Raw genomic sequence first — 15,552 nt, 5'->3', positions numbered from 1 at the left:
AGCATGATGTCCCTCTCCAAAGACCTGTCCCTCCTTACAACATGTTCAAAGTATATCAGGCGAAGCCCCAGAATCCTTGCCTCCAGAATATGAAATGTTTGTCTAAAATTGACTCTCTTACTATTGCCATTTCTATTATAAAAGCAGTAACAAATGTTGTGGAGAGTAGTCTTCTGCACATCAGTCTCAGTGTGCTTCCAACACTGCCCAAGCTGAAGGTGCTAACAAGTGTTGGACTCTGGAGAGGACTTGGTTCTATCTGGAGTTGAGGGGTTAGAATGCTGGAGCCTTCAGGCATGGGCAGAATCTATGGCCCCAACTTGGCTCCTGACTTACAGCTCCTATATTGTAGAGCCAAGCACTAGTAAGAGCCACATCCAAACACAGGTACTTCTATACCTAAAATACAATAAAATGCAAGTAAGTGAGAGTAAACATGCCTAGCTCCACCTCACTGACTTTGATACCTTTTTCTAAATACCTGTCATTGATAAATATGAATCTCTGAGGTGAGCTTGAAATGAAGGTCCCATGCACCCATCTGTAATAACTGCTACAGCCTTTCCCCTCTGCCCTTTAAAGTGGGTGTTGAGTACAAAGAACATGGTTTTAATTGAGAGCCCTGATTCCACTTTCAGATTCGGAGAAGATGGCCCAGTATCTGGAGGAGGAACGCCACATGAGGGAAGAGAACCTGCGGCTGCAGAGAAAGCTACAGAGGGAGATGGAGAGAAGAGAAGCCCTCTGTCGACAGCTGTCTGAGAGTGAGTCCAGCCTGGAGATGGACGATGAGAGGTATGTGCGTGTCTTCTGAGCCTGGTAGACCACACTGTGACCTCTTCAATGTGGGGGGAGGTGGCTTACCCATTTTGTTTGAGGTGATGCAAAGTAGCACCATGTGGAACTGAGATGCCGAGAATGGGACAGAAGAAGAGTACCAGCAGTGCCCTTCAACACAAAAAAAGAAGAGGGAGGAAATTACCTTTCCAGAATTATCTGCCGGTTGAGAGACATGGATTATGTGCAGTGAGGCTGAGTCGCATTTGTTGAATGACTTCAGTACTTCTTAAAGCATAGGGAGTATCCTGAGTCTTCAGTGTAGAGAAGCAAGGCATGGTGGGGCCTGAGGAGACAGACGGAAGCTTTTGAAATTCTGAGGTTTAACCTTGACAGGTTTGATAATTTTCAAGCTTTTCTGCAACCACTTTGAAAAACAATGTAATGAATTCATCTGGGCAGACCTCAGTATCAGGCTCCTTCATTGCCCCATGGTAGAATGGGCTGAAATAATAGACATCTGTAGATTAACTCAAGGAAGTTGTCTTAGTATTTGTATCTCTTCAAGACCAGGTGACAGACTCGTGGTCCTTCCTCCCTTTCTTACTGCCTTCCTTCCTCAGAGACTTAATGTCGTAAAGCCAACACCCTTAAATTCCAGATTTCACTGCTCTGTTTCTGACTGCTTCCTAGTCTCCTCTAAGAAGCATATCACTATGAACTCTGATTAGAACATTAGTGACTTTTTCATATATGGAGCCCTGCTTTCTTAGAGACTTATTTTAATAAACATTACACTAAATATCCCTATTAGGTAAGCCACCATTTAAACTCAGAGGAACAATCCTGAATATGATGACAATAATATTGGAACTACTTCTATCTACCTTTTGTAGGTCAGGTTATCCCACAGAGATTACAGCGGCTGGTTAATGTTTCTCCCCACACTGCTGAGGAAAAAGTAGTGTTGGTACGTCTACAAGTATTTTTCCTTAAAGACAAAGAGCCAGTTTCAGCTGCTTTGCTTGGTGAATAAGCCAAGGAGGGATGAGCTGCTTGAGAGTTGTTGTTGTTGGGCACGAATGAGTCAGAACCAACCAGCAGCTGACCCTCCCGCAGGTTTTCAGAGGCAGTAAATTGCACAGGAGGAAATTGCTCATCTTCTCCTCTGCGGAGCTGGTGGATTCAATCTGTGTACCTTTGCATTGGCAGCACAGTTCTTTACCTCTGAACCACTGGAGCTAGCTGCTTCATAGAGAATAGGAAGAAATAATGGTGAGGTTAAATCATTCGGCTGCTACTTGAAATGATGGCACTTTGAACTCACCAGATGTTTTTGGAAACCCTACGAGGAAATACTGCTCTGTTCCATTAGGCCAGAATGTTTTGGAATCACCTCCCCGCTAACGGTGAAATAGTATTTAATCATGTTGAGATGGCGGCAGTGAGAAGCTGCGGCTTGAATGCTCACCTCCCATATAGGGCTTAGGTTTGATTTCCAGTAAATGCACCTCTTTCAGCCTCCACTGGTCTGTGGAGGGGAGGCTGTGACACTGCACTGGTTTAACAGACCATTTGGGCTAAGAGTAGGAAGGAAGCCTAGCAACCCACTTTGGAAAATCAGCCAGTGAAAGTCCTGTAGATCTCATGACCTAGATAAGCAGTCATGGGATGGTGCAGGCATGAGCAGTGTTCTGCTCCGTTGTGCATGAGATCACAGGGAGCTGGGGCTGACCTGACAGCAACAAGTAGCAATAACATGTAGTTGAGAGAGGCAGGTCATACTAGGGAGCCGGGTTTTGTTCCAGACGGGAACACCTAAGTAGAAGTAGCCATGAACAAGTTCCTCTCATGAATAGACTTGACTGTCAGGGCTGAGGCCCCGTCAAATAATGATGCATCCGCATGAATATTTCTTCCTTGGGTTTCTCGGGGAGTCTCTCAAGCAGAAATTTCTCCTAGGCAGCATTCTGTGTCTGGTTTACAAAGTGAAAGCTGATGTTTGTGATGATCACACTTCAGCATTCTTGGGTCCCATGTGATTTCTGAACCAAGAAGAAGCTAATGTCAGCACTGTGGGGCCCTGCAGTAGGTGCTGTGTACTCATGTCTTTTGTTGTATACAAATAGGTGATTATTTGTTAGCCAAGGTTTGCCTTGTAAACCACGGTGGTTCACTACATGAGGATGTGTATCATTAAGCTTTACTTGGATGTCATGCATCTCAGTGGATTGACTTGGTTTAGAGTTTGAAGTAATGCCTTTAAGGTTTGTGGGACAATGGGCTGAATTTCTCCTGTTGTATGGTGAAGGAGAGGCAGGCATCTCTGCCGTATTCCATAGCTCTGTCAACAGGATTTTGTTCGGAGCTGAAACATCCTCAGTTCCGTAACCTATGCCCTTGTGGAGGGAGACTTGCCAAACAGCAAAGCAGCATTAACTCTGGAATCCATGTTTATAAATGTTTCCTAGCTACCGCACCACACTCTAAACAGTCGGGATTTTGACCTCATGATTTGAACCCGGAACATTTTCTGAAAGAAACCTTCTTAACTATTTACATGCCAGCCAGTGGCTTTGATCATGTCTCTTCTTTTCTCTTCTTTTAGGTATTTTAACGAGATGTCTGCTCAAGGACTAAGACCTCGCACTGTGTCCAGCCCAATCCCTTACACACCTTCTCCGAGTTCCAGCAGGCCTATTTCACCGGGTGCGTAGAAGCTTCAGCTGTGTCTGTGACTGAGTTCCGCAGGCACAGTTCAGTAGGCAATCCTGAACATGTTCCCTTCCAGCATTTTAAAAAAACTCAAATAACTCAGCAGTCAGGGACGTTTTTGGAAATATCAAATCACACAATATGATCAAGACTGACAGTCTTAGTTTAGGAAATTTTGAGTGTAGAAGTTCTAGTGTCAGCTGGTATACATAATCCTTCTTTCCTTTTTTAAAAGAACCAAGAAATATGACCCCAGATGGGTTTTTTGAAGAGAAGACTCTTTGATTTTGGTTTTATGAACCACTAGACTGATTTTTAAACAAACATAGGTAGACTTCCCCCTTCTTTCTTTTTCATTTCTAAAAGCTCATTTTTTTTATTTGAGTGAATGTTTACAAATAATACTGTTTTTTCATGCAATCATCCATAGCCATTTTGTTTTTTTCATATTAATTGCCATTGATGAATAGAACTAATTAATTATAATATCTAGTCAAAGAGCTGAGAGCTCTGGTGGCATAATGGTAAGGAGTTGTGCTGCCAACCCAGAGGACTGCAATTCAAATCCACCAGCTGCTCTGGAGGAGACAGACAGGCAGCCTCCTTCCCTGTGATTTGCTGCCTCTACAAATCTGCTGGAGAGTCAGCTGTGAGTTGGTTCTGACTCCATGGTACAACAGCAACACTCAAAAGAAGCAACTTCACACATCTTTTACATCATCTTTTTCCATGTTTCACAAAATTATTTCTTCATTCACCCTCAAAATAATTAATACAGGTATGATTTTTTTTTTCCATGTCAGAATTGAGGAAGCATTGAGTCAAGAGGGTCAGTAACTATTGATCACCGTTAGGAAGTGGCAAGATAGGGCATGCTTGTCTCCAGCTCCGTGTTCTTTGTAGCATGTGCTGCCTCCTGGTAGTTCGAGCAACCCGTGAGTGGACCTCAGCCTCTGCAGGCAGGCAGGCAATGTGAGAGGCAACTTGTCAGGCAGCCTGCTTTTTCCTTTGCTCCTCAGCAGCCTTTCCCTCAAAGGCCTGCTTGTCTCCATCTGACCCTGAAAACAGTCTCCCTGGGAGCTGATTCTGGTTTGGTGCCAGCGTAGTGTGGGGTCTCCTGGGGCTCTTGGGCCAGGAGGGCATGTAAATGATCCAGCCAGGAAGAAAGAGGAAGCAGAGGGGGCGGAGCCGAGTGCTGCTGAGGGAGGAAAGAAAACGTAGCGGGCCAAAGGCGAGCGTCTTGTGACTGAAGTGATGAGGCTGATTTTCTTGTGCTGGCTGGTAAACAGATTTGGTACAGAGTCAGGTGGATGGAGGAGGAGTTTCTCAGCAGAATGGAGACTGTGAAGGATGGTAGCTTTAGAGAGTTTATGATTTTGAAAATGAAGCAGCTTAATAACAATGACATTTTCTTTTCCCTGCTGTATGAACAGGAATTCCCTTTAAGTAAAAAAAAAGGAAATGCCATAAAGTTTGAAATAGAAATGGCTTCGTTTTGCGAGTTTAGTGTGGGGCTCTGTGACCATTTTTTCCTGAATAGGTAGCTTTTATGCTCTTAGACCAGAGCGTTCACTGATAACACGCAAGGTAAATGGGCTGTTTCTGAATTGAAACTTTGTAACATGAATCAATGATGCTGTCACCACCCCTTGTCCTGCTTTCACCACTCCCCGCCAAAAGGATGTTCCTGAGTACCTTCAGAACTTAAATCTTTAACCAAAGCTCAATCTCACTGCCTCTCAGTTTCCCCCCAGAAGCACTTAGGTTTCATAACCCAGATGGATGGATGGATGGATGGATGGATGGATGGATGGATGGATGGATGGGAAAGGTGAAGGGTTGTTTTTGTTGGTGGTCATAGTGACTTTTGTTGTTGTTATGTGCCATCTAGTTGCTTGTGACTCATAGCAACCCTACGTACAACAACCCTAAAACCAGCTCTATCCTGTGCCTACCTTATTGTCACTGACAGACCTACCTTCATTATACCAGTCACTGACTCAATCCATCTTATCCAGGGTCTTCCTATTCTGCGCCATCCCTCCACCACTTTCAAGCATCATGTCCCTCTCCAAGGACTGGTCCCTCCTTACAACATGTCCAGAGTTTGTCAGATGAAGCCTCAGAATCCTTGCTTCCAAGGAGCAGCCTGGTTTCACCCTCTCTAGGACAGACCTGTTTGTTCTCCTAACAGCTCATGGTATATTCAGTACTCTTCTCGAGCACCACAGCTCAAAGGCATCTAGTCTCTTTCTATCACCCCTAGTCATTGCCCAGCTCTCTGATGCACAGCAAGTAATTGTGAAGACTATGGCCTGGATCACGTGCACTTTAGTCACCAAACTGACATTGCTTTTCAGTACTTTGGAGATGTCCTTGACAGCAGACTTTCCCAGTGCAATTTGTCTTTTGATTTCCTGGCTGCCAGTAGCAAGAGTTGTGGAGCCAAGCAAGCTATAGCTATTAACAATCTCAGTCTCTTCACCATGTATCATAATGCTGCCAATTGGCCCAGTGGTGAGAATTTTTATTTTCTTGATACTGAGCTTTAGTCCATATTGAAGGCTGCAGTCCTTGACCTTCTACAGCAAGTGCTTCCAGTCCTCTTCCGTTTCAGCAAGCAAGATTGTGTTATCTGCATAACTCAGGTTCTTTATGAGTCTTCCTCCAATCCTGATGCCACATTCCTCCTCACAGAACCCAGCCTTCCAGATGATCTGATCTGCATATAGATTGTAGATTTATGAAGATAGGTCACATCCTGGCATTCACCCTTCCCAATATAATTTAACACCTGGCTTGATTTATTTAAGCATGAAGAAACCTTCACCATTACCAGTTGATGTTGAATTAGGTCTGACTTGTGGCAGCCCCACAAGCTTTACAGTGGCTGCTGTTGTAGAAGTGGATTGCCATACTTTATTTCTGCAGCAAATCTGGTCGGACTCAAACCTCCAACCTTGGCTAGCAACGAAGTGTGCTGTTTGTACTACCCAGGAATCCCGAAGAAATCCTTGCCGCCATTGCTAGCTGCTGCTGAGTTGGCTGGGACTCATGACATCTTTCTCTTGAACAAAAAAAAAAGCATTGCTCCTGTGCCATTGTTGTGATCTTTGGGACCATTGATAAAGAACTCTTTAGGTAGTGTGCATTTACCCGTAGGAGAAGTATAATGTGGTAGACAGGAAAACAAAACAAAACTTGAATGTCACACCTCAGTTTGGAGTAATACTTATGACAATTGTGTATCTGCAAGAAAATCTCACCCATTTACATGATTTCAACTTAGTGTACACTTATGATAGAAGAAATGAGTGGGGTTTATTTGTCTATACAGATTGGTTTTTCTTTAAACTGTGCAGTTTAGCATTCCTCAGTGAGAACACTGATAATCCTGTTTTGAATTTTATAGTTTCATCAAAGTACTTGAAAGAATTACTCTTATTCTCATCTCGTGTGTTGCAGTTGTTATTTGCTGTTCAGTCACTTCCAACCCATAGCGACCCTCTGTATAGCAGCTCTGAAGCTTTCCCTGTCCTGAGCCAGTCTCACTAATTCCAACACACCTACCCCCATTGTCCTAGTTACTTAATCCATCTCATCAGGGTCTTCCTCTTCTGCACTGTCCCTCCACCCTTCCGAGCATGATGTACTTCTCCAAAGATGGGATTGTGGCCATGTGCCCAAAGTATGTGAGAGCTTCAAAATCATAGCCTCCAAGGAGAAAGAAAGATTAATTTGTTTTCTTTGTGGTCCATGCTCAAGACTCTTCTCCAGCACAACTCAAAGGCATCAATTCTTCTGTCATCGTTAGTCATTTTTTAGCTCTCTGATGCATAGTAAGTAATTGCAAAGATCATGGCCTGCATTAGGTACACCTTAGTATCTAGACTGACATCATCCCTTTCAGTACTCTGGAGAGTTTTCTGACTGCTGGTGCCAAGAGTGTTGATTGTGGAACCAAGCAAGCTGTAACTGTTAACAACCTCAATTTCTTCTTCATCCATCATGGTGCTGCCAGTTGGCCCAGTGGTGAGAATCTTTGTCTTCTTGTTGAGCTTCAGTCCATATTGAAGACTCCAGTCCTTGACCTTCTACAGCAAGCGTTTCAGGTCCTCCTCAGTTTCAGCAAGCAGGGTTGTGTCATCTGCATGACGCAGGTTGTTGATGGGTATGTTGCAGTAGATTAACAAAAGCTGAATTCCAAGAGTTTTCCCCTTTAGCTTTTGTTAGAAGAATTTCTGGATTGCCGCATTAAGAATATTTCATTTTAAAAAAGAGTATCTAATCCTCCATCAACAAATGAATGGATAGAGAAGCTGTGGTATATTCATACAGTGGAATACTACGCTGCTTTGAAAAACAAGGAACTCATGAAATATTATTCAAAATGGGTGACCCTGGAGGACATTTTGCTGAGTGAAATATCTCAGTAACAAACAAATACTGCGTGGTGCCATTGTTTTAAACAGGATTGACATTGGGGTTGGGGAGAGGCTGAGAAAGATGGGATAAATTATATTGCATTGAAACAAATGAGGGAGAAAACTGTTTAAAAGGGATACATGATTAGGTATTGTCATGACAGGAGTCCAGAATGAAGGCTGCATAGTGGAGTGGACCTGGGGGGAGGGATTGTAAAACAATGAAAGCATATTTCTTTTACTTGTGGGCAGGGAGAAAAGTGCAACAATGAATGGATGGAAATAAATGAAAAAAAAGAGTATCTAATCCTTTCCTCAGTGGGAAACCATGCTGTCTGCATAGTTTATATGTTCCTTTTGAGCACTTGGGCTCATCTTCTCTCCCTGTTTGTGGTTGACGTGAAGATCTTGTATATTCAACAAGTTCTTAAAATACTTTTAAACATTTCACAATTTGATTAAAAGATATGCTTACTGGGACTTTTGAAATCTCATGATATGTGATAAGCACTTCTTTTGCAAGAGGATGTTACTATCTTACACAGTCTAAGAGTACAGTCCCAGTTAGCATGTTAGTTAGATTATGGGTGGGACTAATGAAATTTTTTAAAAACATTCTGTGTCCATATGCAGCAAGTGTCCCAAGGGTCCAGAATTTTTGTTTCCCTCTAATACCATTTTTCCCTTAAAATGAACCAGGGCTGCAGGGAAAAATGGATAATAGTAGGGCTCGGACAGGACTAGCTTACAATGAAGTGTCTGTAACATTTTTGCAGCTTCTTGTGACTAATACATTATTTCAGAATGGAAAAACTACATAACCAAAAACAAAAAAGGACATTTAAAAAAATTATACACAAACCAGTAATTTTTTTTAAAGTAAATCCAAGGAATTACAACCCCAAAATTAGAAATGATGTTTAACTTAATCCATACATCAAGAATGTTGGAATGGGATGAATAAATTGACACAGGTATGAGAGGGTTGTTGGGGTTTTTTTAGAGGAAAAAAAACCAAACCCACAAGCAAAAAAAGAGGGGGGAAAGCTACCTGGATGGTTGAGAATGGGCTGCTTTAGGGAAAATGGTGAGGTTAATGAGTTAAAATTTACTTAGCCCTTACTTTGTGCTCAGCACTCTCTAAGAACTTTGTGAAATCAGTCTGTTTTGTTCTTTCAGTTACCTAGTGAGGGAGCTGCTCTTAGTCCATTTTATTGTTGAAGAGTCTAAACCACAGTGAAGCTGCTGAACCCATCTTCACTCAGAACCGAGTAGCAGAATAAGGTCTAGTGTGATTGGCAGTCTAGAGTCTGGGCTTACTGCTTCTACAGAGGACGAATGAGATGCCTGTTGGCTTGGACATTAAGAAAAGTAATAAGCAAGCACTGTAGTAAAGGGTGAGGTGTGGAGAGAGATGTACAAGTCTGAACCAGAATGAGGTGGAACTTTGCCTTGGTTTTCAACTCTGGCTGCTCTGGGGCCTTGATCTTAGAAGTTATGGTTTATTTGGTTTGAGTTACGATGCAGATTTTAATGCCCATTACTGAGAAACATTGAGCCACAGCATCTTAGAAGATAATTTAGGGAGCATTGTAGAACACAGCCAGAGAGGATTTTTATTTTCTTTTTTGAAGATAAGATGATAATAAGGAGTCTGGAGATCCTTGGTTAGCACCATTCCAAATGGGGAGTCGTCCTTACCTGAATGCTTTTTGGTAGTCCCTGCTACTACATTTGATATTGTTCGCCGCCACCATCATTCAGCACATCAGTTCTTCCTCGGTATTCATTGCCCGGCTTCCAAATGCCTGTGAATTGAGTGACAGTACCATGCTTGAGTGCAGCATATTGGAGTCCTCAAGGCACTGTCTTTACTTTTCAGTGTTTTAAAGAAGTTTTTAGCAGCACCTGTGCCCACACAGTAAGTGGTTTGGTCTCTGGATGCCCTTCAGTTATGATCCTAGTAAACAGTGTTTACTAGTTTGACTCTAGTGTGGGCTGCCAGGAGAACACAGAAATCTTTCTTTGAAGAAGTACAACCAGAATCCTCCTTAGAAATGAGGATGGTGAGATTTGGTCTCATGCACTTTAAGCCTGTTCTCAGGTGGGGCTAGCCAATGGGGAAAGACATCATGATAGGTAACGCAGAGGATGAACCAAGAAGGCCGTTAGGGAGGGCTTTGTGAGTAAATGTTGGATTCTGGAACTAACTTCCTTTTTGCATCTCATTTTCTCTCTCTTCTTTTTTTTTTTTTAAAAAAAAAAACACAAACCATTTTTCTTCTGTCTCTCCGTGCCTCACAGTGTTAGAAGGACTTGACTTTTTTCTTCTTTGTTGATTAAAGGGCCACTAATAAGCCGGTTGCTCATCTTGTCTGTTTTCATTTTTTGTGAATAAAAAAGGACTTTTGCATTTTCAAACTTCCTGAACACCTCAAGGCACTAGATAATTCAGTACCTTATGTATGTCTTCAGTGTCGAGAAGTCGAAATAATGGTTTGTTGTTCTGTTTCAGGTCTGTCATATGCAAGCCACACAGTTGGTTTCACACCGCCAACATCACTGACTAGAGCCGGAATGTCTTACTACAATTCTCCTGGCCTTCACGTGCAGCATATGGGAGCCTCCCATGGCATCACAGTAAGTGTCCGTCGGGTGGAGGTAGCACTTTTCATCACATCACGATACCAACTGGTGTTGCTTGGGAGACTAGGATTGTTGTTATTTGCCTTCAAGTTGGAACTGATTTATAATTGACCGTCTAGCAGGTTTTCAGAGGCTGTTAATCACACAGAAGGAGATTACATGTATTTCTCTCTTGGAGCAGCCGGTGGATTCAAACTGCTTGATTTTGAGTTGCCAGGACAACCTCCTTACCCACTGTCCGCCAGAGACCAGGACTGATAACCTCAAATATGTGCCTTTGTTCTCTCTCATTCACTCTTCATCTTCAAGCTTTACTATTTTTTACTAAATCCGGAAGTGAAATATTAATCCTTCCCAGGAGTCCAAACTTGAGCTTATCTGTGACCTCTCCCCATTTTGTACAGTAGCAGTTCCCAAGTTCTAACAGTTGTAAATGGCTCTAGATATTTCAAAGTGTCTGTTAGGGGAAGGAGGAGATGGGGGCCTAGGTTAATGGTGTCTGTGCAGGACACTGAAGGCTCTTGCCTTCCTTCTTACCGCTGCTCTGGAAAGAATGGATGATAGCCAGCCAATAGGAAAATCTTGAAGACATTCACAGAGTTTCTGTTCTCCTAGACAGATCTCATGTAGGTTGATCAGATGGCTGACAAGCACAGAGTACAGCTGATGAATTCTCGATGGATTGATGTTCATTTGCAGCTGAATCCATATCAATTAATGAATTCCAGAAGTTGACTGTGAGGTGAAGCGCCAGAAGGAGCTGAGCAGTGTTGCAGTGGCCCCTCTCAGACCACTCTGCTCATTTGAGGCTGTGGGTGCCCTTCAAAGTGAAGACAACACTGGTTTTTCCATGGGCATGTTCTGTGTTTCCTGTTGCTAGTTTCTTGTTAAACTAATTATTTTCTGACTGAAGGAATTATTTTTCTTAAATGAAAACTCACGATTACCTAAAATACGGTTGATGAGACCAAAGTATTACGTAGAACAGGGTGCTGAGGTAGGAAAGGCCAAAAGATGAATCCTTTGCAGTCAGTTGACTAGAAGAGTTGAGGGCTCCTCGCGTTACTTCCAGGTGAAACATTCTGATTGGAATTCCTGGAATCTTATTCATTGTTAGTGTCTCCAAGGCTGCTTGGACTTCTGCGTTCGTTATTATTGGTTGTGATTATATACTACCTCCTGAAATTATTGAACATTAAGCAATTTTTTTTTAAATGGGTGAATTCTTTTTGGTACTGTTGACTTTATATTCCTTCTGTCTTCTTTTGATACCTCTTTGAAACATTAAATAGTTTGCTCAAACTAAGGAGGGTGGAAGGAAGCCACTGCCATGGAGCCATAAATGACTTATAACAGACCGTCCAGTGCGCTTTCAGAGGCTATAAATTGCCTGAGAAGAGATTGCCCATCTTTCTCCCTCGGAGCACCTGGTGGATTTGAACTGCCTGCCTTTGGGTTGGCAGACCATAAAGGTCCTTACCATTAGGCCACCTCCTTCAATATTATAGCTTGAGGTTTGAATTTTTTCTTGAGTTTTAAGAAATACCAAACATGTTCTTCCCATTTCATTCCTGAAATGTGAAAATTATCAGCGAATTTTAATAATAATTTTTAAATGGTTGCAGCTGTATATAGAAAGAGACTTTGCCAGAAATTCAAGTTAGATTCAGAAGAGTACATGAAAAGAAGAATGTCATTGCTTAGATGGTTCTGGGCTAAAAGCAGTACTTCCTTGGGTTTTACTGACCATCAAAGACAGTCTACTGTATGGATCATAGCAGATTATGAATAACATTAAAAAAATGGCTGTCCCAAAATGCTCCGTTGTGCTCATGCAGAACGTATCCTTAGACCAAGAGGCAGTTGTTAAAACAAGATATTGTGTGGTTTAGGAAGGGTGTGTGTCAGGGCTGTATCCTCCCACCATGCTTATTCAATATGAATGCTGAGCACATAATCCAAGAAACTTGATTATGTGAAGATGAACAGGTTAGCAGGATTGAAGGAGACTCATCCAGCTGTGATATGCAGATAACCTTGCTTGCTGAAAGCAAAGAGGACTTGAAGTACTGATGAAGATTAAAGAGTACAGCCCTCAGTACGTATTATACTTCAACTTAAAACAAAAATCCACATAGCTGGAACAGTACGCAGCATCATGATAAAGACACAATGTATTGACAATGTCAAGGAAATTATTTTACTTGTATCTATCCCCAATGGCCATGGAAACATCAGTAGAGAAATATTATATTGGGCAAATCTATAGCAAAAGACCTCTTTTAAGGAATTCCAGAAAATAAAAGTATAAAGGAAAATCAGATAGAAAACCAAGCCATTTGACAGCATTATTTGTAATGGTCAACATTCTTTCATAAGTCCTAAGAACAGAATCAGTAAAATGTTCTATTTCTACATTATTTCACAACTTTCCGTATCTTAGAACTTTACTAATGTATGAATTTCCACTCAGGTTTTAACCGCTCTTGCACATGTGCGTGAGTATGTGTGGGTTTTTTTTAAAAAAAATTGGTATATTATCTAAAATAAGTTCCAGCTTCAGTCCAGTCGAACCATATGTCTGTAACATGAAATTGTCTTTCTCCCCACCACCACCCCAAGGAAGTACAGTCGTCTATCATTAACATTTTTGATCCCTGGAATTTGCCCTGTCTTACCCTTTTGCTGAAATTAAGTTGCAGGCATGCATCAAGATAGCCACAGCCCTAAAGTGAGTCCCAAGTCCAGCAGTTTAGTCAGGACAAGCTGTGCAGAGCTTTTGCAAAGCTTTTTCCTCGCTAAACAAGCCCAACCTTGTCTAAGTGTTCAGTACTAACTGAGAAACGAGTAAGGATGGATGAGGGAACCTCTGGTTTCTTGTCTCGTCAGCTTTTCAGCTCTGAGTCAGGCCTTCTTGAAATGACTAACCTACTGTTCCTGTCCCCTCCACAGAGGCCTTCGCCACGGAGAAGCAACAGCCCTGACAAGTTTAAACGGCCCACGCCACCTCCATCTCCCAACACACAGACCCCAGTCCAGCCGCCTCCACCTCCGCCTCCACCACCCATGCAGCCTGCGGTCCCCTCGGCAGCCACCTCGCAGCCCGCCCCTTCGCCACATTCGGTGCACCCCTCCTCCCAGCCTTAATGCATGTGCTTAGTCTGAAGTTCAAGTTGGGACTCGTGAAACGGAGCCGTCTACTCAACGCCAAAGGCTTCCTTCCCTGGCATATTTGGATCTGACTTATTTGCACTGAGGTTATCTAGGCTTCACTCTTAATTGTGTTGTAAATGTTTGTCAGAAACGCAGCCAGTGTTGTGGGTCGACGACACTAACCAGACGACTTTCCCATCAGTGTTTACTTGAATCTCCATGTACGTCCATTCCCTGGCTGGAACATTTGCTATTTGATATTCGGTCATTCAAGCAGCAGTGTGCAATTCTCGCTTGGCCCCAGAGCTTCATTTTCCTGGCTTTTAGGTTTGTAAAATAAAAAAGGATATCTTTTATATTCCACCCCCACATGAATTTGCAGAAAATTTCTGAGCTGTTATTGCCACCACCATCCCCATTGCCACCCTATTGTAATGGTGTTTTACCAAACATACAGTAAATCAGCACTACAGTTCCCACCTTTGAAGAAAAAAAAATAATCTAGCTTTCAGTGTAGAGCAGAAAGTTAGATGAGCCAGTGCCCAAGACATATATACTATTTAATAGAGCTTTCTACTGATACACTTTTTACAGGTTCCTCCCCCTATGTATTGACATCCATGTTGAAACTCTGATAAAACAGGCAGCCTCAAATAATGAATTCCATGGCTACTATGTAACGATGTGGTCCTTTTCCTTTCTTGTTGATATGTGACCTGAATGGGCCCCCTCCGACATGAGTTGCTAACTGTTGTCTCTCCACAGTGGTTTTGGTGGCTGGTTAGAATGTGCTGTTTGATTTCTGCCGCCGAAGGCAGTGTGATTGTAACAAACACAGGTATTTTCCACTTTCGTTCCTCGTGTTCCCTAACAAAGAGTTCAAACAAATTATTTTAAATGTGCAAAAAATTACTATTAGAAAATATTATCTGAAAGGAACATTATAGGAATATCTTGGCAGAAGAGCCACAAAAATAATTGTTATTGCTTGGCGGAAAAGTAAGAGTTATAGAAGAAAGTAGCACATGAGCATTGATGAATGCGCCCTTTGCCCAGTATAAAGCAAGTGCAGTGTACAGAGACATATATTCTGAAGGTGTTATTTGCATTCATTTAGCACAAATAAATCATTTGGTTTCATTTTGAAGTGGAACACCGTTGAGTCACTCTTTTCTCAACACTTGGCAACATTTTTCCTTTCTGTTTTTCAGCAGTTAACTGTTTTGTACTTGGGTAGTAAAGTGATTTTTACCACCTATGTGTGCATATTTCTAGATGCTGTGGACGAAAGTAACTTATTAGAGAATGTATATTTTATGATGAGAATGTGTAATCTGTTGGGTATAATCAGAGAACTGAAAATTAATTTATCATTAATTTTTAAGAGTCCGTGTTTTGTGACAACCATCTCTAATAGCTAACTCTTTACTGAATACACTCCTGAAAATAAGGACATGGCATTGTAGATATTGAATATTGTACAGTAGAGAAGCCTCCATTTCTGCCTTCAAATGCATATTTAAGAGTTACAGAATGAGGTGGGGGGAGTCTTGTTGAATTATAGTGTTTGACTAGCATTTTAAGAACTTGAGAGTAAAAGTAACAATAGGACTTTACACTTCTTCCTGCTTCTACCCCCAAACTGAGACTGTCACTCTGTTGTTTGGAAGAAGTTGTACATCTATATCAATTTTATTTATAATGTATGTAATATGCATAATCATAGTACAGCTCTCAAATACAGGGAAGGAGTTTGACATTTAATTGAGGCTTTAGGCTTTTAATACAATCAGACTAGGGTGTATTGAACCCAGAGATTTCACCAACAGCCCCCTGA

General features: G+C 42.0%; 1 protein-coding gene across 1 annotated transcript in view; it reads left to right on the top strand.

The window, feature by feature from the left end:
• Positions 1–13,881, top strand: part of CCDC6 (coiled-coil domain containing 6) — a 135,647-nt gene extending 121,766 nt beyond the window's left edge. The window contains exons 6-9 of the mRNA XM_006895586.1: positions 639–795; positions 3,386–3,486; positions 10,432–10,556; positions 13,515–13,881. Of these exons, the coding sequence (XP_006895648.1) occupies positions 639–795; positions 3,386–3,486; positions 10,432–10,556; positions 13,515–13,709 (578 nt within the window). The 3' untranslated portion in view covers positions 13,710–13,881. The remainder of the gene's footprint in view (positions 1–638; positions 796–3,385; positions 3,487–10,431; positions 10,557–13,514) is intronic.
• Positions 13,882–15,552: the final 1,671 nt, after the last annotated feature.

This window comes from Elephantulus edwardii, unplaced genomic scaffold (assembly GCF_000299155.1).
Source record: "Elephantulus edwardii isolate Elephantulus edwardi_28Jun2011 unplaced genomic scaffold, EleEdw1.0 scaffold00170, whole genome shotgun sequence".
NCBI lineage: Eukaryota > Metazoa > Chordata > Mammalia > Macroscelidea > Macroscelididae > Elephantulus > Elephantulus edwardii.
The sequence above is the reverse complement of the archived record's forward strand: the minus strand, read 5'-3'. Positions and strand labels throughout refer to the sequence as shown.